The sequence below is a fragment of the Hemiscyllium ocellatum genome, chromosome 18 (assembly GCF_020745735.1).
Source record: "Hemiscyllium ocellatum isolate sHemOce1 chromosome 18, sHemOce1.pat.X.cur, whole genome shotgun sequence".
NCBI classification, from domain to species: Eukaryota; Metazoa; Chordata; class Chondrichthyes; order Orectolobiformes; family Hemiscylliidae; genus Hemiscyllium; species Hemiscyllium ocellatum.
Window position 1 is genome coordinate 31,626,998 of NC_083418.1, and position 21,248 is coordinate 31,648,245.

Genomic DNA, 21,248 nt, shown 5'->3' on the forward strand with positions numbered 1-21,248 from the left:
GATATTGAGAATAGTGGTAACTATTAATTGTCACTCCCCCTCCCCTCCCCGTAGTGAAAATATCCCTACTGATTTCAATAAGATCCTTTGAGTGTTAGATTCCTGGTAAAAACTGTAAATGTAGTAAAATATTCTGCAATCATTTTAATATGCCTTAGGTGAGGATTGTGAACATTAAGTTTCCATTTTGAATATCAACTTTATAATAATAAGTTTAGCTGTTGAATAAATATCCTCTTTGCTGCTTTACAAGATTGCATAGAGAATGGTTAGATACAGTACTTCCAGGTTACAAATATAAGTGGTTAGATGCAGAATAAAACATCTTCAATGATAAAAATAAAACTTCAAATTTGGCTTCAAGATGACTTAAGTTGACACAACTTCTAATTCAATCCAGCTTCAGTAGGTATTTGCTCCATAGATTTTGCATTTCACAATTCTTCACTCTCTACCTCCTGAATTTCTATCACCTTCAGTCCCACTCCACACATTCCTATATCCACCCTCTCCCCTTCCTCTCTTTTCCAATCTTTCCTCTCTCATTCCATCCCTCTCCCTCTGTTCTGTTCACCTTACCAGCCTCAACTCTTCTCCTCTCCACTTCTTTCCATTCCGTCCCCTCTTCCTCCATCTCTCACACTTTTTTCTCTCCTGTCCTCCTCCTCCCATACCCCTTCCTCCCATTCCACATCCGCCTTTCATTCCCCCCACTCCCCTCCCTTCCCAACCCACCATCTCCACTCCTCCTCCCATTGACTCCCACTCCTCCTCCCGCTCCCCGCTCCCTCCATTGCCCCATTCCCCACTCCCCAATCCCCACACCCCCTCCCATTCCCCCACACCTCTATATCTCTCATTCCCCCACTCCCCTCCCACTCCCCCTCCCATTCCCCCAATCCCCTCCCTCCCATTCCCTCACTCCCCTCCCTCCCATTCCCTCACTCACATCTCTCATTCCCCCACTCCCCTCCCACTCCCACTCCCCCTCCTATTCCCCCACTCCCCCTCTCTCCCACTCCCATTCCCCCACTCCTCCCTCCCTCCCATTCCCCCACTCCTCCCTCCCTCCCGTTCCCCCACTCCTCCCTCCCGTTCCCGCACTCCTCTCTCCCTCCCTCCCGTTCCCCTACTTCTCCTTCCCATTTCCCTCTACTCTCATTTCAGTCCTCCCATTCCCCCCATACCCACTCCCCTCCGATTTCCCCACTCCCCCCAACCCCCCGTCCACCCCTCCCCCTCCTCCCAGTCCATCACTCCATTCCCCCACTCCTCCCTCCTCCCATTCCACAAACCCATTCCCCCCCATACCCACTCCACTACCCCATTCCCCCCTATCCACTCCTCCCATTCCCTTCCCCTCACCCACCCACTTTTACCAGTACCACCAATTATTTTTCCTCCATGGATAAATAAACATATCCTTTCATTGTTGGATTGTCATGTTGAATTCAGCCTAAATTTATTTAATAGCTTTTGCCTGATTAACTCTTAATTATTGCACTGACTTCATTTTAAATGAGTAAGAAGCATTGTTCAGTGTATTGAATGAAGCAGGAGTGTCTCATTTTGATATTGGGAGAGTTATGTACTATTATTGTATTTAACTTCTATTTTACTTAGGCTCTACACATGAAGTGACTGGAATGATGCATCCTTTGTTTGGGTTACCAAGACATTTCCACCATCTGGAGCTATTCGCAGTTTATCAAAAGAATCAAACAACATTGTTGTTTTTACAATTTAACTTTTAGTTTTGTGGGGAAATTTCAGTTGGTTTCTATGTCTATCTTTTCTAAGACCTGCAGCCAAGTATTTTCACATGATCCATCATGCAATTGCTTTTGCCCCCTGTAGTCAATGATTTTGAGATGCCAATATTCTGCCTTCAGTTTTGCTCAGATTCTGAGCTGAGCTTATTGCATGGAATGGGTGTCGAACCTCTATCTGTTCAAGCTTTGTGCTCTGCAGTGAATGACATCATTATGGTATCAATTCTGCTAAATGATTTATTTGCACAAGGTTGATTCGAAATTTAGTTCTAGAGGGAAATGGGATTTTCTGAAGAGGAATAAATTTTAAGTCTTAAGGATGCTTGGATGATAGAGCAATTTTATATATTTTTGTTATTACAAAGTCTAGATTTAAATTTCTGGTTGTTTTATAGTACTTTTCACAGCTATTCACTAACAAGAGGGATTCAGTCCTGGATACACAGATTTTGTGCCAATTCCTATTATAGCTGTGGGCAAACACCTAATTTTAATTCCACATATTCAAACCTGGTTATGACGGTTCTAGGAAAGATGAGATGAGAAATCAAAGAGATTTCCCATATTGGTAATATAACACTGTGTAATAAAATGTTGCTTTTATATTCCTGCAGATTTCAAGGCAAGCACTTTCTTCTCCATTTTTCAATTATGCAGATCTGATGGTGGCTAAAACCTTTTAATACTTTGAACAGGTCTTCGTTATAAGCATCTGGACACATACTAGTAGGCTGTACAAAGACAGCTATGATTAACTTTAGCCTTTTCATTTTCTAAATTTTAGTTGTGGTTAGGAGCAAGGGACTTATTCCCCTTGTTCACTATTAAGTACTGGATATGAATTTAGTACAAGGTTACAAAAAACTGGAAGATGACCCTACCCTTGGATAAAAAGGCCAAGGTTGAAGTCCCACCTACACCAGCAGTGTATAACATTTCCTCTGTACAGGTTGATTAGGGAGAAAAAAATGAATGGAGAGGTTTTCTTTTGGCCAGCAGAGATGGTCTCCTTTTGTGCTATAACTCTTAAAATATAATTGTAGGATGTGGGTGGAACTGGCTAAGGTAAAATATATTGGCCATCCCTAAAAGCCCTTTAAAAGAAGATGGTGAGCAACTTTCTTGAATCTCTGAAGTACTTGCAGTGTAGGGACATCTGCAGTGCTACTGAGAGGGGATTTCAGATTTTTAAGTAAGTGACAGCGAGGAACAACAATCTAATTCCAAGCAAGCTGCAGGTGGTGATGTTCTCATAGCTTGACATCTTGAGGGCACACGTTTGGAGCATGCTGTTGGAGGAGGAGTTTATGGGTCTATAATTAATTTGTGATTGGATAGTGGGTATAGGTTACAGTACAAATACCAGACATTAATCTCTTCTGAGATTCAACAACAGATCACAGGTGGATCTTGCATAGTTTAGTAAATCAGGACTACCTTTCAGAAAGTAGGTGTATTTGCAGTTTTTGAGAAGATATGTAGCTCAGGTTCTAAGTTTACTCACTGAGCTGGAAGGTTTGTTCTTAAACATTTTGTCATCATGCAAGGTAGCATCATCAGTGAGCATTTGTTGAAGCACTGGTGTCCTGTTTTCTATTTGTGTCTTGCTCTGTTAAGACAGGTGGTGATATCATTTCTGGTTCATTTTCTGAGGTCGGTAAATGGGATCCAAATCACTGTGTTTATTGTTGGAGTTCCGGTTTGAATGCCAGCCCTTTAGGAATTCCTGTAGGTGTCTCTGTTTAACCTTTCCCATGATGGATGTGTTGTCCCAGTCATAGTGATGACCTTCTTTGTTTGTAAGGATACTATTGATAGCTGGTCATGGCTAGTTGGTGCTCATCTATCCTGGTGGCTAGTTTCCTGTCTGTCTGATGTCATGTTTGTTGTCGTCCTTGCAACATATTTTGTATATGATACTTGTTTTGCTGATTGTTGGTACAGGGTCCTTTAGGTACATCAGTTGTTATTTCAGTGTGTTGGTAGGTTTGTGGGCCACCTTGGTATCAAGGGGTCAGAGTAGTCTGTTAATCATCACTGAGATGTCTTTCATGTATGGTAGTGTGGGTAAAGTCTCTGGGCATTTGTGTCTTGTTTGGGTTTAAGAATCGGTGGACTGTGTTTATCAGGTATGCATTATTCTTGATTACGCTGGATAATTTTTCTTCCGCTGCTATTAGTCCCTGGGTGGTGCAATGTGTTGTGGCCCATTTAAATAATGTCCTAATGCAGCTCCATTTATGGGTATTGTGGTGATTGCTCCTGTAATTGGAGTATCTAATCTGTGTGTCCTATACACACTGGTCTGCAGTTCTCTGGTTTATTTAGTTTTTAGTTATCAACTTAAATTTTTTTTTAAAAATAGAAAGCCATAAAGAGCTCCTGTTGAATATTGAGACAAAAAACACTAAGTTCCAAAACACAACTTCTCCAATTTCAAGGGCTGAAACTTTACTGAATAAGACCCCATCAGCCTAGCATTCTATATAAAAATAGTTATTCATTCACCTCAAAAATCACTTTTCTTAATCAGGATCTAGGTAATATTTGAACATAGTACCTTCTGTTTATTTCTATTATAGATCAGTTAAATAACACTCTGGAGAATCAGCAGTCTTTATATGGGCAAAATAATTCAATTTTAATTTTTCTTCTCAAAGAGATAATCAAGAGCAGGCTGCCCTATCCTGTGTTCCATGTTGCGATTTTTAGTGAACTCCTTCAGCAAAGTCATTACTTCATTATCAAATTCTGGAGGAGTTGGCTTGGTTTCTGTTTGAAGATAAAAACAGATATCAGAGATTCACATTTCAGACTTCAAATTGAACCAATGCCTGCTTCAGCCTACAAGCGCATTTCACATTCTAAACAGAAATTAAAAAATGAGTTGTGTGCACAGGGTGAATTTCTTCCCTTTCCTAAAGACATTCTTTCAAGTTCTGATGCTTATCGTCTTCAACACTCCTTCCATTATCTTCATTTGTGCTTAGACAATAGGTATCTACTTTAATGATACAAATACAAGCTACAGATACAATATGGTGCAATACTAAACATTGTTTTCTTTACATATAAGAACTTGGACATCTTTAATGGTCAATTTTTATGTTGCAGCCAGGCAAAATTAGTTTTATTTGCAGCACATGGTGAGTTAGCAAATCTCGTCTGGATTAGCTAATCCTCAACTGATTCTGTTAACATTTGCTTCACTGCTCTCCAGGAGTTCCCATTCCTTGGCAATTTGTCATCTTTCTAATTGTGCAAATCAACAGTGTTATCCTCCTTCCCTTTGAGGCTGGAGACGGTAAACTAATTGTAATGCTTTAAATTTATACCCAAATTATAAGCCAACAGTGCAGACCAGAGATTTTTTGTTTTATTCTGTACGCATTAAAACTACAACATGCCAAATTTATCCATTGAACTGTTAAGAGATTGGAAATTACCTTTGAAGTAATTTAAAATGTAAAAGATTCTGAAGCCAATTAATTACCTTACAACAATTAGTTTACCTGCTAATTTCGGATGGAGATGGGGAAGAATGAGCATAGTTGGATAGGTACATACCAGTTATCCAATAGTAAATGTCCCAATCATTGCTCGGTTGATTTATCAGTTTATCGTACAAGCTCAACTGGTTCTCTGTCATTTTGTTCAGATATTTTTTGGCAAAGAAACTGAAATAAAAAAATTAGGCATAATATTTTGCAATGTGTTATTATCTTACATAACATGATGGCCACTGTACTATGCAGCAGATTACTTAAATGGCGTCGTAATACAGGGCTTATTGATTTACACTGCCTGACCTAAAGGTTTCCAGCATGTTCTGTTTTACTTCACTTTAAGCTGTGAAAGTGGTGCCAGAGTCCAGGAAGGTGTGGAAGTCCAAAGGGTGGGGATGGGCCATGGTCCAGGAAACCAATGACCAGGATGGGAAAGAGAAGTGATGATTGCCTCCTTTGGCTGGGATGGGATACCTATTTTCCAGATTTGGGAATTTGGTCTGCTGGGTTACAGATAAGGGAGCGCAGGCTGCAGGAGGGTTTACGGAGAGAGGGTGGGGCTCTAGCAGGAAGGGGGAGGTTGCAAAAGGCACGTTGGAGATAGGTGGTTGTACAAGGGATATGGGAAAAGGAGGTTGCAAGATATGAGATTGTGGTAAGGTGAAGGTTGAAGAACTGTGAGAGGAGTGGAGAAGGAGGTAATTTGGATTTGAGGAAAAATTATATAAGTAATATAAATTATATAATTTACTTTTAAATTTGTGTAGTTTCAGCAGCTTCTGTAACCACTGTCAATTTATATCTGAGATTGAGAAAATACTAAAATAGGATTTAACTGATTTAAATTTTTCTACTTTTATGTATGTGTCATGGAAATGCATTCACAGTGAGCTCACCAATCTGGAAGTTATGTTTAAGGTGATGTCTGTCCACCTGTAGAATGTGTATCAGTTACTTTTAAACAGAAGTACTTTTGTTAACTTATGTTAGTTTACCTAATGGGATTGTCCTACAGGCAAAAGTTAAACAGATTGGGATGCGACTCATTGGAATTTAGAATGAGACGTGATCTCACTGAAATATATAAAATTCTTAAGGGCTGGACAGGAAAAATGTTTCCCCTCAAGGGAGAGTCCAGACCATAGTCTCAGAATAAAGGGGCTTGAAGACTGAGATGAGGAGGAATTTCTTCTTCGGAATTCCTTGTCCCAGATAGCTATGGGGTAGAGTCCTTTTGTACATTTAAAACTGAGAAAGATAAAATTCTTGATCAGTAAGGGAATCAAGGATTATGAGGAAAGGGCAGGAAAGAAGATGTTAGAATGTTGGATCAGCTATGATCCTATTCAATGGCAGAGCATGTTCGAGGAACCAAATGGTGTACTCCTGTACTTATTGCTTATGTTCTTATAGTCTTAAATACTACGTAATTAATGCTTGTGATTTGGGATTTTAACAAAGGGTTCACAGTTATTGAGGATATTGATGGATAATTCAAATTCTGCTTCTGTGTGAGAACAATATTACATTTTGTCTGTAGAAGGAGGAAGAGAGGAGACTTGATCGAGGTGTACAACATAATGAGTGGAATAGATTGAGTCAATAGCCAGAGACTTTCTCCCAGGGCAGGATTGACTGGCACTAGGAGTCATAGTTTAAAGATATTAGGAGGAAGGTATAAAGGAGATGTCAGACATATGTTGTTTATGCAGAGAGTTGTGATTGCATGGAATGTGTTGCCAGTGGTGGTGGTGGAAGCAGAGTCATTAGGGACATTTAAGTGACTGCTGGACATGCACATGGACAGCAATGAGTTGAGGGTGCGTAGGTTAAGTTACTATATTTTACATTAGGATTAAATCTTGGCACAACATTGTGAGCCAAATGGCCTGTTCTGTTCTGTACTTTTCTATGTTTTTTCTATGTTCTAAATGCAAAAGATAATGTTGCTACTTGACAGCATCACCAAATAAATGAGTTAGTGAGAATGAAAAAGTAACCACCCCAAAATCAAACAGTCCCTGAGAACATCTCAGAAGGAGCCTTCAAAAAAAACAGCAAGGTCCAAATGGTTGTCTCAAGTCATAACTAGATGGGTTGAATGCCTAATTAAGCTAAATAGCACTGGAAACAATTGGAGAAAAAAGTAATATAACCATATAATGATGCCAGCACCAGATAATCACATACTAAAGCAGGTGATAAGCCAGAGAACAAGTCCATCTTCAAATTCAAGGTCATTTTTACCTCAGTATGATGCAGTTCTCTAGCATTCCCCGCTTGCGGCTCTCATAGAGGAGGCGTGCTCGCTTTGTATCTAGTGGTTCATTGGTTCGTTCTTCCCATGGAGGCAGCAGTATCTGAAAGATGTCTCTCATTTCATCATCAGGAATATCTCCACGATATGCTCTGACAGAACAAGCACCAAGTATGGCACGGCTCACACTCTGTCTGGACAGGTTAAGAACCTGGAAAGAAACAGGATGGATATTTATCCAGTCCTATTTTATTTATTCCTTTGATTATTTATATATGTCAAAATAACTGAATTTAGATCATAGCAGTCAAACAGATTTCCCCAGTTTTATCATTTTTGACCAGGTTGATATTCAGCATGAAATAGTCTTTCTAATCCTGTGTGCAGAGAGTCACTTACCAATCGCAATACAGTGTATGAAGATGTTGCACACAGATAGAAACATATTCACTGAGGTCTCTCTTGCTTTTCGAGTTAGAAGTTACACTGTTTCAAGCATACATATCACAAATTTAGCACAGTTGTTATTTATATTGCAACTACTGTTGAGTTAGGATGGATTTAAGCAGGCAAGTCCATCAACCCCAGTAAAGTGTATGTCAAGGAAAAATAAAATTTCAATCTATATTTTATTAACCTAATTTAAATAAACTAAAGCAAATGAACCAAGTTATAGTTTATGGTCTCACAGATTTTCCAAACACAGCATTAAGTATTAGTTTTCATGGTAACATTCCAGCATGCTTCAGAGGCACAATCAGGCAAAGAAAAATATTGCTGAGTAACAGGAGGAAATATTAGTGAACATTTTAAATTCAAAGACCCTTTGGAAATGTTCCAAAGAGGAGTCTTTGCACTCACTTAAAAACAGTGAATGTTCAGATTAAGTGAGACATTTATATCAAACACATTGTTCTTTCTAACCTACAATGGTCCCCAGTCATCAGAGTTGGCAGACAAGAAACATCTAGTATGGAATCTGATAATGGCAGACATTGCATTACAGTTCAATCCAGGAGTCTGAAGAAAGAACAATATAACTTAGCAACTGGCCCTTCAGCCCACATCTGCGCTGACCATGATGCTATTCTAAACTAACCCCATCTGCATGCACATGGTCTGTATCCCTGTATTCTCTGCTTGTTCATGTGTCTGTCTAAATGATTTTTAAAATTTGCTAACATTTCTGCTTTATACACTTCTCCTGGCAGTGTTCTCCAGGCACCTGCATCCCTCCGTGTAAACAAAAAAAAACATTCCTCACACATGGCCTTTAAACTTTACCCCCCCTCGCCTTAAATCTATGCCCCAAGTATTTTGCATTTCAACCTTGGGAAAGAATTGACTATCCATGCCTCTCATAACTTTATGTATTTCTATCAGGGAGAGAAGTTAATTAAATAAATCTTCACAGAGGACGTCATAAGACATTTTCTTGAAATAATCATTCAAGGGTTGAATGAAATTGTGGAGTTGAAAGTAGTTAGTATTAGTAAAACAAATTGTACTGAAGAAATTAATGGATTGAAAACTGACAAATCATGGGGACCCTATGACCTTCACCCGAGAGCGTTGAAAGATATCTTGAAGATCATGTTACAAAATTTGATTAATTTTGCAATGGTGTCTGTAGTTCAGAAAGTTGCATATGTCATCCCACTGTTTGTGGAAGGAGGAAGGGAGAAAACCGGGAACAATAGAAATAATTGCAGTGGGAGGGGAAATACTAGAATTTATTACAAAGAATGTGGTGACTAGATATTGAGAAAATAAATGTCTGATTGGACAGTCAACATGGTTTTATGAAGAGGAAATCATACTAAACAAGCCTAATGTAATATTTTTAAAGATGTTCATAGCAGAGTCAATATTGGGGAACCAGTGATGTCATGTGGTGTATTTGGATTTTCGGAAGACTTTTGGTAAAATCCCATACAGGAGTTTAGGAAACAAAATGAAAGCAGAGCAATTTATTTAGGTTGTGTGAGTGGACAAGATGGAATAAAATGTGGCTAAGTGTGAGGTTATTCACTTTGGTAGGAGGAACAAAGATGCAAAGTATTTCTTAAATGGTGAGGGATGGAAAGTGTCAATTTCCAAAGGGGCTTAAATGTACTTATGAATAAGCCACTGAAAGCTAGCATTCAGGTGCAGAAAGCAATTTGCAAGACAAATGGTATGTTAGCTTTCGTCACAAGATGATGAGTACAGGATCAAAGAAATCTTGGTTCACTTGGAGAGAATACTGGTGAGGCCATACCTGGAATATTGTGTCCTGTGGTGGTCCTGTTGCCTAAGGAAAGATATACTTGCCATTGAGAGAAAGCAGCAGGGGTTCACTAAACTGATTTCTGGAATGGTGGAACTGTGCTATGAGAAGGAACTGAAGAGGCTGGATCTGAATTCTCTGGATTTTGGAAGAATACAAAACAATCTCACACAAACTTAAAAATTTTTTTAAATAGGTGGAGGTGCTTAGAAATAATGGTTTTCCCAGCTGTGAAGAATAGAACCAGAATAAAAGGTAAGCAATTTAGGACTGAGTTGAGGAGGAACTTCTTCACTCAATGTGGTGAACATTTGAAATTCTCTACCCCAGAGAGCTGTGGAAACTTATTGATTAAGTTCAAAACAGAGATTGATTTATTGTTAGTTATTAATCACAGATGGGTACAAGAATCGTGTGGTTATATGGTATTAATCAGTTATGATCTAAAATGGCCCAACAGGCTTGAGGAGCAGATTGACCTACTCCCCCATCCTTATGTTCAATGATAGGTTAGAGTTCTCATCAACTCCTCAAATAAAAGAAATAGCTTCTCTTTAGAAGTACTTACTTTCATAATTCTGAAAATGTATTGACACATTTTGGCTTTATTATCTATACTTTTAATCATGAAACCAATGAATGAGTTAGGTTTTAAAACAAAATTAACTTGCATAGGTTTTAAACATTCACATTGTATCGATTCAATACAGATAAAAGTAGACAACCCAGTTGTGAAATATTGTAGTTGAAGCACATTTTGTTGTTCAAAGAGGATTGCAAAAACAACGTCCATTTAAGTGCTGCATGTAAAGATTAGGGACCAGATAGCTGAAGTTTACACCAATATCAGTAGAATAGAGGACATGTGGGAGATTAGCATTGTTGAACGGAAGTGTAGTTTTGGATTATAATTTTATGAAAGGTGGTAAATCAGCCCGTTGTGCTTTTGCAGGTTTATGAAAGGCACATCTAATTAGATCTATTAACCAGATTACATTGAATCTAATTTTATCCTTTCAAGCAATGCATCCTAGACCATTATTTTAAACATCAAGGGCTCTAATTAAAACTGAACATTTTTCCATAAATGACCTACATTACACTTCTAATGTTTTTAATTTCAGACTTCTCATCTATACATTAAGTATTGTGACGTTATATTGTGCCAATTACAGCTTTATAGAAAAACAACTATCAGGTTGTATGTTTGCTCGCTGAGCTGGTAGATTCGTTCTCAGACATTTTATCACCATACTAAGTAACATTTGTCAGTGAGCCTCCAATGAAGTGTTGGTGTTCTGTCGTGATTTCTACTTATCTGTCTTGGTCTGTTCTGGTGGGTGGTATCACTTGCAGTTCTTTTTCTGAGAGGTTGGTAAATGGAGTCCAAATCGATATGTTTGTCAATGGAATTCTGGTTTGAATGCCAAGCCTCTGTGTGTGCGTGTCTTTGTTTAGCCTGTCCCAGGCTGGTCGTATTGACCCAGTCAAACTGGTGTTCCTCTTCGTTTGTGTATGGATACTAATGATAGTTGGTCATGTTTTTTGGTGGCAAGTTTTGTGCCCGATGTAATGTGTGTTGCAGGGTATTTTGTATATTACATTTGTTCTGCTGGTTGTTGGTATGGGGTCCTTTTTAAATTCTTCAGGAGCTGTTTCAGTGTGCTGGCAGGTTTATGGGCTGTAGTCTGGTCATTGTCTCAGAGATATCTTTGATGTATTGCAAGGTGGCTCGAGTTTCTGGATGTGTTGTTCTTGTTTAGGTTTGTTGTATAGGAATCGACGGACTGTGCTTATCTGGTGCCCGTTGTTCCTGAATGCATTGCACAGGTGTTTTTCCTCAGCTTGTCTTAGTTCTTGGGTGCTGCAATGTGTTGTGGCTCATTTAAATAATGTCCTTGATGCAGCTCAGTTTGTGGGTGTTGGGATGATTGCTACTGTAGTTGAGTATCTGGTCATTGTGTGTGGCTTTGCTGTATACGCTGATCTGCAGCTCTCCATAGGCTTTTCGTTCTACTGTGATGTCTAGGAAGGGTAGTCGGTTATTGTTCTCCTCCTCTTTGGTGAACCTTATACCCGTAAGGATGTTGCTTATGTGTTTGTGGATTTCTTCTAATTTATTGCGTTTTATGACAAAGCTGTCATCCACACAGCGGACCCAAAGCTTGGGCTAGGTTGTGGGAAGGGCCGTTTATTCTAACCTCTGCATTACTGCTTCTGCGATAAGTCCTCACACCAATCCCTACCAACAGGTAGTGATGGACCCAATTCCACAGTGAGAAAACTATTATTGCAACCCTGAAGAAACTTCACAAGGCAGTGAAATCAACAAGACAGACCCCCAAAGAACAAAACCTGAAGGATCCAACACACCCCGTTTCGACAGATTACCAAAGGTACATAAACAAGGGCCCCCCCCCCTTCAGACTCACTTCCTGGTACACTGACATACAGACTAGCAAAGGAAGTGCAACGCAAACTGAAACACTTAGTAGAAGACTCAAGCTACCCCAACCACTCCACCCAGGAATTCCTTAACATCAAAGACATCAAGGTAGAGGACGATGAGGTTATGGTTTCCTTCTATGTGACGGCCCTAATCACATCAATAAACATCACCTGAGCCAAAGAAATACTGGCCTCACTGAACCAAGGACACGAACACCTGTCAGCACAGACAGCATCCTCAAACTAGTAGACCTGTGCCTCACTACTGACTTTATTCCTTCAACGACAAGACCTACAAACAAATCAATGGGACACCTATGAGATCATCTATATCAGGACTTAACAGAAGCAGTTATGCAGAGGTTAGAACGAACAACCCTTCCCATAATCCAGCCCAAGCTTTGGGTCTGCTATGTGGATGACACCTCTGCCATCACAAAATGAAACAAATTAGAAGAAACACACAAACACATAAACAACATCCTCACTGGTATGAAAGTCACAAAAGAGAGAACAATAACAGACTCCCCTTCCTAGATGTCACAGTACAATGCAAAGTCAATGGAGAGCTACTGACCAGCATTTACAGGAAAGCCACACATACTGACCAGTACTCAACTACAGGAGCAATCATCCCAACATCCACAAACTGAGCTGCACCAGAACATTATTCAAATGAGGCACAACACAGTGCAGCACCCAGGAATTATGAGAAACCGAGGAAGAGCACTTGTACAAAGTATTCAGGAACAACGGGTACCCGATTAAGCGCAGTCTGCCAATTCCTCCACAACATGCCCAGAAAGTAGCCACCTTGCCATACATTAAAGATATCTTGGAGATGATGACCAAACTACTCCAGTCCCTAGGCATCATGGTAGGCCACAAACCTATCACCACACTGAAACAGCTTCTGATGAATTTGAAGGACCCAGTACCAACAACCAGCAGAATGAACGTCATAATCAAAATACCCTGCAAGGACTACAACAAACATTACATCGGGCAAGTAAACTAGCCACTAGGATACATAAGCATCAACTTGCCAAAAATGCAGGTAAAGAGAAAATTGCACCCATTGCAGTTTAAATTTTAATTCTGCTGAGAATGTTTCCTCTTTCTTTCACAATTTAGAAACAGGAGTATGCTATTCAGTCAAAGACTTCTAATAATTTAATTACAGTTAACTGACCACCTTGATTGCATAACTCTTACCAAAAATAGAATCTTATTTTCAAGATTTTTAATTAAACAACAACCATAGACTTTTGAGGAAGTGAACTTCAGATTTCCACTACCATTTCCTGTGGGGAAAAAGTGGTTCACAAATATCCTCATTTTCATTATGCAGAATTGTGACATCTTGCTTTGGAGACCCTGCAGGAAGAAACACCACATGATCATGGCTGATCTGATAATCCTTAACTCCACTTTCCTGCCATGTTCCCAAGAACCCTTGATTCTCTTCATGATTAAAAATCTCACTCAACTTTGAACAATAACACAGCCTCGTCAACTCTCCGAGGTAAAGAGTTCCACAGATACTTCCTCATCTGTCTTGACTTGGTTTCTCTTACATTGAGATGATGCCCCCTGCCCCTCCCCCCAGTCCGAGATTCTTTCACAATGAACAACCTATTCACACCTACTGTCAAACCTCCTAACAATCTTTTATATTTCATTCTTCTAAACTCCAGTGACGGAAAAAAAACCTAGTTTGTTCAACATCTTCCCATAAGAAATTCTCTCCAGACCTGGGATTAATTAAATTAACCTTCTCTCGACTGCCTTCAATGCCAATATATATATTCTTAGATAAAGGGCCAAAATTGTTTGCAGTATTTGAGGTGTAATCTTAAGTATCTTGATCATTTTATCACTTCCTTAACCTCATTCATTTTCAAATAAAGGCTTACAGTCCATGATGCCTGTCTTATTACTCACTGAACATGGATGCTAGCTTTTTGTGATTCATACATCAGAACATCCAAATCCCTTTGTGCTGCAGTCTTTCCCCATTTCAATAAGTTTGTGTATAACCTGGCATTTTCCCAAATTATATTTCATCTGCCAAGTTTCAGCCCACTCACAACTTGCCAATATCCCTCTGTTGACTAACATCCTCACCTACTTTCATGTCATTGACAAAATTAACTTCTGCCAAATACTAAAACCTGTAGATAAATGCGGACTCAGCACTAACACCTTGGGTTCGCCACGAATTACAGGTTGCCATTCTTGAAGATGTCCCCTTTATCTCAACTCTCTTTTCTAATAGTTTGTCAATCTTCTGTGCAAGCTAATACACAACTCCCAATGTCACAGTGCTCTTATTGAGTAGCTTTCTGTGCGGTATCTTGTCAATCGTCTTTGGGAATTCAATTCCCCTTTATCTATCCTACTTTTACCACTTTAAAAAATTCTAATAAATTTGTACGGCATGATTTCCCTTTCAATGAGCAATGCTGACTCTGCGTAACTATATTATTATGTATTTTTAAAATTCTCTGCTATTGCATCCTTTCTAATCGACTAACATTTTCCCAAAAACAGCTACTAATCTAATTTGCCTGCAGGATTGTGTTTTTGCTCTCCTTCCCTTTCTGAATGAATGTTACATTGACAGTTTTCCAATCCTCTAGGACAATAATTTAAGGATTATTGGAATATTACAACCAGTATATCTATTCTCTCTGAAGCTACTTTTGATAATTTAGTGCACAACCTATCAACCTAAATTTGATAATTTAGTGCACAATTTTCCAGGACTGGAAGATATTAGGCTTTAACAGGCAAAAACAGAAATTGCTGGAGAAATAGAGCAGGTCTGGTAGCATCTTTTGAGGACAGTCACTAGACTGGTTCTTTTCTCTCCATACATGCTGCCAGACCTAGTGAGTTTCTCCAGCAATTTTCATATTTGTGTATTTCAGACTCCAACATCCACGGTTATTCATCTCACCATCCTTAGTTGCATTTGTTTCCCTCATGATAGATATTCATTTCCTCTGAACCCTTGACTCTTAGACATCTTTGGTTACTGCACTGGATGTTCTCAATTACAGTCAGTTATACAGTACTGAAACAGATCATTTGGTCCAACTCGTTCATGCCAACAAGACATCCCAATATGACCTCGTCTCGTTTGCTAGCATTTGACCCATAACTCTCTAAACCCTTCCTATTCATATACCTATCCAGATGCCTTTTAAATGTTGTATTTGCACCCGCCTCCACCAATTCCTTTTGCAGCCCATTCCACACACACACACACACACCCATCTTCTGCATGAAAAACTTACCCCTCAAGCCCATTCTAAATCTTTCCCCACTCACCTCAAACCTATGTCCTCCAGTTCTGGACTTCCCCACCCCAGTAAAAAAAACTTGGCTATTCACCCTGTCTCAGCCCCTCATGGTTTTATAAACCGCTGCAAGGTCACCAGTCAGCCTCCGACGCTCCAGGGTAAAAAAAAAAGCCCCGGCCTATTCAGCTCTCCCTGTAACTCTAAACTTGTTCTTTTGAGTAAGACTGAATCTTTGCGACCTGAGGGAGCATAAGCCAAGTTTATGTAACCTATCTTGGTTAACCCTTTTCGCCTCAGTACACTGCAGCAGCCCTTCCAAATCAATATACCCTTCCCGAGAGTTCAACCGAAACCAGCTCTTCGTTTTCTGCACTTTTTAACTCACACTGTGCACCAACGACATCTTTCACCACCTCCAAGGTCATAAAATTTCTCCGGACTCGCCGGAAGAAGAACAATTAAATTTACTTTTTAGTAAAAAAGAGAAAACAGATTGAGTTGTGAAGGGGCGGACGTTAGTTGCATCTGTCACCAGCGGGGCGGAAGTAAGCTCTTTGTCCGTCGGCAGGAAGGTCCGGGTCTTCAATGCGGTGTGGTCCGTTGCTGAAAGGTGTCCGGGGGTTTGATTGTCCGTGTGCGCGCGGCGCGGCTGGCGGAATGGCCGAGGGAGCTGATTTGATCGACATTTACGCGGATGAAGAGTTTAATCAGGTGAGTGAGCTGGAGTTTAGGGATAGAGGGTTTGAGCCGAGTTGTGGAGAGATTGAGCTGAGGCTTGGAGACAGAGAGAGGCCGGGACTGAAGAGCAGGCCTTGGATTGTGGCTCGAGTTAAGGGAACCGGGTGACCCCTTTTACTGGCCCATGAGCTGCTGCCAGTGAATCACCTGCTTCAAGTCCGCTCGGGTTTGAGTTCTGCATGGGATCTCGCAAAGCAAAAGCGAAGCTTCAAATGTCAAAATAAATGACCGGAATTCACTTTTACCGAACTTAAATCTGAAGAGGGCTGGCCTTGAATCTTCATGCTGAAGTTTTCAAATATTTATAAAATAAATACCAGTTGTGTAAAATAACTTGTCATGGAGAGGTTGGAAACAGCATATCTATAGATGCAACTTCCTCAAAGACTATTTAAAAATAAAGTGACATATTAGGAAAAAAATAAATGAAACATGATTTTCTGGCATTATGCAGCTGTTGCGCCGACATCTTAGGAAGGGAAAATAATAGGTTTTCGGTTTGGATTTTCACCTTTGAGATATTAATTATTTGCTGATGTGTTTGATGAATGTGTACGTGGTTTCTTCGCTTCTCCATGTTTCTGACAGTATACTTGTAAAGCAAGGAACGAGGCCTGGGCGATTATTACAAAACACTTAGTGTTCTTTGAAGGCACAAACCCGACTTCGAAAGATAAAATGGGGAAAATTTTAAAATTGCAAATCTGAAATAAAACCATTTTACATATTCAAGCAGTATTTGAATACAGAAAAATAAGTTACCAATTTGGATGGAGACCTTGTCATAAAGAAAAGTGAAGACCTCTGATTTTTGAAATCAAATTCCTTTCCTACATCTGCAACTCAGATTGTCTTTTTTTTCCCAGACTTTTTTCAAGCTTTTTATACTTATTTATATCTGACTTTTCTGTTGTTTGCTGAAAGATCCATTATATGCTGATCAATAGTGGCTGCTGTTGTGGCAATGGAGAGGTTAAGAGTGCTTCATACTAAAGTATGCTGATTCATTGAAATTATTAATGTAGGTGAGACATAATGGAATGAATGAAAAACATTGTTCTGTTATAAATATATTAAAATTAAATTGTTTTTAGTTAAACTTGTTTTTGAGAAATATGAAAACAACAAAGCTCTCACAGTTCAGATACTTGTGTGGGCCTACAATAAAGAGAAGCAATTAAGAGTGAATGTGATTTTTTAAAATAACTTTGGGATCAACTAAATGGATCAGTAAGATTTTCTAATTGTTCATATTTGATGTTCCAAAGATTTAATATAATTGAAATACAGCCATTACTAAATACAGTAGATGATCTGGGACCTCCTTATTTCCATTTTCCTTTAAATGTTACTGTACTCCAATTGTTTTATCAGTAGAAAATCTAAATCTGGACAGGCAATAAATGTTTCGATAGTGGACTATTTAAAGAACAGTAACAGAAATTTGCATTTGATTTTAAAATCAAATTAACTTATTACATCTCTCTCAGTTCCTCACAATGGCATCATTTTAGTTTGTCTTTAGTAAAATGCAGTATGTTCAAACTTAATTTTTATATATCTATGTATATATATTTGAATGTTTTTGATATTTTAAGGGGATAAAAATCCACTTTGGTGTCAGAACATCTTAGTGTTTAGATTTAGGATTTGTCCACCAATTAGCAACTGTTTGTTCCAATCTTCCAAGCGGTCAAAATCTAAATAGGACAAACCTAATAAATATAGTGGCAGATAGGACTTGACACTTAATTCAACAGTTAATACAATCTGTAAAAGTTTGTGTGTGTGGTACATGTTATAAAATTACTCAGCACCACAGCTCATCATGGTGTAAGGTTTGCTGCTACTATTCTCTTCCCTGACAGGAATCTACAGGACCTTCCTGGTCTCATTTATTGGAGAAAATACACGAGCCAGTCTGATGAGAAGAGACTCTTGTCTTAATCAAGATATAGCTCATTGCAACTATGTACAAATGACATTGATATGATACGCATTGTTACTGACATAATGAGGTCAACTTTGATGTTAAACTTACTCCTTTGAGATTCAAAACTATTATCCTGCTGGAGTCCATGCGACATTGTCATATTGGGTGGTGCTTAATGCGCTCAGCATTAACCCTTGCATTGTATGCAACACCTCACTTCAATGTGCGAAGTATCAAACATATTTTAGAAAATGAAGAATTTTCAATAAAATGTACAATTGATGAAACGAAAAGAAAAATGCTGGCAAATCTCAGCAGGTCTGGCAGCATCTGTAAGGAGAGAAAAGAGCTGACGTTTCGAGTCTAACTGACCCTTTGTCAAAGCTTTGACAAAGGGTCAGTTAGACTCGAAATGTCAGCTCTTTTCTCTCCTTTCAGATGCTGCCAGACCTGCTGAGATTTGCCAGCATTTTCTCTTTTCGTTTCAGATTCCAGCATCCGCAGTAATTTGCTTTTGTACAATTGATGAAGTAGTTTGTAATTTGGAATTAGAAATTTATAAACTTCTGAAGATGCTTGAATGTTTTTCACTAACAGGAATTAAATTCTAATTTATGTCGTGGGTACCTTTTTACAGTAATTACACTTTGTCCTCAAAGAGACAAACTAGACTCAACAAGGTGGCACAGTCGCTCAGTGGTTAGCACTGCTGCCTCAGTGCCAGGGACTCGGGTTCGATTCCCACCTCGGGCAACTGTCTGTGTGGAGTTTGTATATTCTCCCCATGTCTGCGTGGGTTTCCTCCGGGTGTTCTGGTTTCTTCCCACGGTCCAAAGATGTGCAGGTCAGGTGAATTGGCCATGCTAAATTGCCTATAGTGTTACGTGCATTAGTTAGGTTTAAATATAAAGTATGGGAATGGGTCTGGGTGAATTACTCTTCGGAGGGTTGGTGTGGATTTGTTGGGCCAAAGTGCCTGTTTCCATGCTGTAGGGAATCTAATCAAAAAAGTTGACTGTAGTTTCTATGGCACAATAAATTACATGGGATTTATAATGCAAAATAAGACAATTTGGCTCAGTTCACCTGTATAGGTGTGCTCCTCTCATCCTTAATTTGATTATATTTCTTTAATTTATTTAATATGTATGATGCCAGAGGTAAGGTGTTAGAATGGACTGTATGAAGCTTCATCTGTTGATGAGTTGACATTAGAGACAGCTGGATGAAGGACTACAGCATCCTGAATTTTGCTGTTTGTTAGAATGTTGTACTTTGCTGCCTGTTATAGATCTGAATTCCAAAGAAAATTGGTTCTCTTTTCCTGCAATGCTTAAACTTGAATTCTGCCATTTAATTCTGAACTTTATTTTGATTTAACTAATTCTTGAATGGCTCAGATCATTTTTTTGAATGTTTAGTTTTAAGGCAGAATAATCCAGAGTTGGACCGTGGCTTTGTGCAAATTGTGATGTTGCATTTATCTGGTACTCAGACAGGAATGCTAATTGACCCAAGCAAATTACTTGTTAAAACTAACTTCCATCATTGACTGAGCAACATTTTGAACTCTGTAGTTTGGGTATGACCTCTGATTCATTAGGGTGCAGTCCCACATTCTAACAGGAGTAACTCATTAATAGTCCTGACTGGAAAAAGGTTCATTTTCCTTTCTTCCCTGGCCCAAGAATATTTGAGGACAAATTTGCCAGCCTGTTAGCTTAATCAGCATAACACAGAATTGAATCTAGGATCGCCTTATTCCTAAAGGCTCTGTACCACAATCTTGCAGTCAGTGTACTGATCCACTGAGTTTTGGGGAGAATCCTGAAAGGGATTCGTTTTCAGTGGTGTTTTGTAAAATCTGTTGCTGAAGTATATTTTTGTTTGTGGTTTATGCAGGAAGTAGTGTTACCTAATATTGAACATTCTTGATTGTGTTTTTGCATCTGGCAGTGTTTGGGATTTCCCTGCAATGTGGCGAGGATGTTTGCTGTTATATAACTTTTGTATGTTTAGATCACACTTTGCAGCATGTGTTTGTAAAATTGCCTTCCCACATGGAAAAAAAAGTTTGATGTTACACACTTTAGTACTGAGAATCTGGCCACAGTAATTGAACACCTGGGCTAGTGGAGTTATATAAATCTAAAACCAAGTACATATTATTATTCTTCACCTTGCCGTCTAATTACCAAAGCTCCGTGTGCCACTTGTGACTGCACATTATTTGCCAGAGTCTTGAAGTTTGGGGTGTACTTTGAGATTGCTAGTCATACATAGCTCATCAAATGGGTATCTATGGGGCGGGTGCAACATCAACTTAATTATCTTTATTTGGGAGAATGCTATCTCATAAAGGTATGTCGTAAACTTTATTTTCAAAAACACTGAATGGTAGGAATGAGTATTTTACTCATTCTCATAGTTTTTGAATCCTCAAAAATCACTGTTCCTTGATCTATAGTCTTTTTATCATAGTTATCTCCATATCAACTCCACTGCTTTGTAAATCAAATACCTGGTATGAATATGATAGATAATCCACCAATTCTACTTAAAGGAATGGAATTAAGACAACATAATGATTTGTTCTAATACGTCCAATTCCTGAAATCGTCTGTTGAATTTTTCTGCTATCCTCCTCAAGTATGCACAGATGTTTTCTGTTGGAACCATTTTTCTTTGCCTTTGATTTTTGTTTTAAGTATTTTTCCAAGCTTAGGAAGTGTTGCACCATCTTATCAGTTAATTGGGAGGACCACAGGCCCAATTTGAATGTATTTATAAGACTGATCTGTCCTTTCCCTGCAGATCACAGTTCAACTTGCTCAGTTGTGACATTGCCTGTCAGGAACCCAAAGTTGGGCACGCTTACGTTCTTTCCTTGCTTTAAACAGAAGTCATGATTTTAGGTATCAGATCAAAAGATCTTAGCAGGAACTTCCCTCAGCTTGAACCACCTAACATGTCCTTGGAGGATTAGTTCACAGTAGGCATTTACATTGAATTTGTAA

At 39.0% G+C, this 21,248-nt stretch overlaps 3 protein-coding genes across 3 annotated transcripts in view; 2 read left to right on the top strand and 1 right to left on the bottom strand.

Annotated features, from left to right (window-relative positions):
* The window catches only part of LOC132824399 (transmembrane protein 80-like), an 18,635-nt gene extending 13,162 nt beyond the window's left edge, over positions 1-5,473 (top strand). The window contains exon 6 of the mRNA XM_060838826.1: positions 1,624-5,473. Coding sequence (XP_060694809.1) covers positions 1,624-1,636 — 13 coding nt within the window. The 3' untranslated portion in view covers positions 1,637-5,473. The remainder of the gene's footprint in view (positions 1-1,623) is intronic.
* sdhaf2 (succinate dehydrogenase complex assembly factor 2) lies at positions 4,389-16,100 on the bottom strand. The gene is made up of 4 exons (XM_060838825.1): positions 15,946-16,100; positions 7,526-7,746; positions 5,340-5,449; positions 4,389-4,544 (listed from the first exon to the last, which is right to left on the bottom strand). The coding sequence occupies exons 1-4, from the start codon at positions 15,961-15,963 to the stop codon at positions 4,414-4,416; spliced, it is 480 nt and encodes a 159-aa protein (XP_060694808.1). The 5' UTR covers positions 15,964-16,100; the 3' UTR covers positions 4,389-4,413.
* Positions 16,101-16,159: 59 nt separating this feature from the next.
* Positions 16,160-21,248, top strand: part of LOC132824401 (cleavage and polyadenylation specificity factor subunit 6-like) — an 86,183-nt gene continuing 81,094 nt past the window's right edge. The window contains exon 1 of the mRNA XM_060838828.1: positions 16,160-16,271. Coding sequence (XP_060694811.1) covers positions 16,218-16,271 — 54 coding nt within the window. The 5' untranslated portion in view covers positions 16,160-16,217. The remainder of the gene's footprint in view (positions 16,272-21,248) is intronic.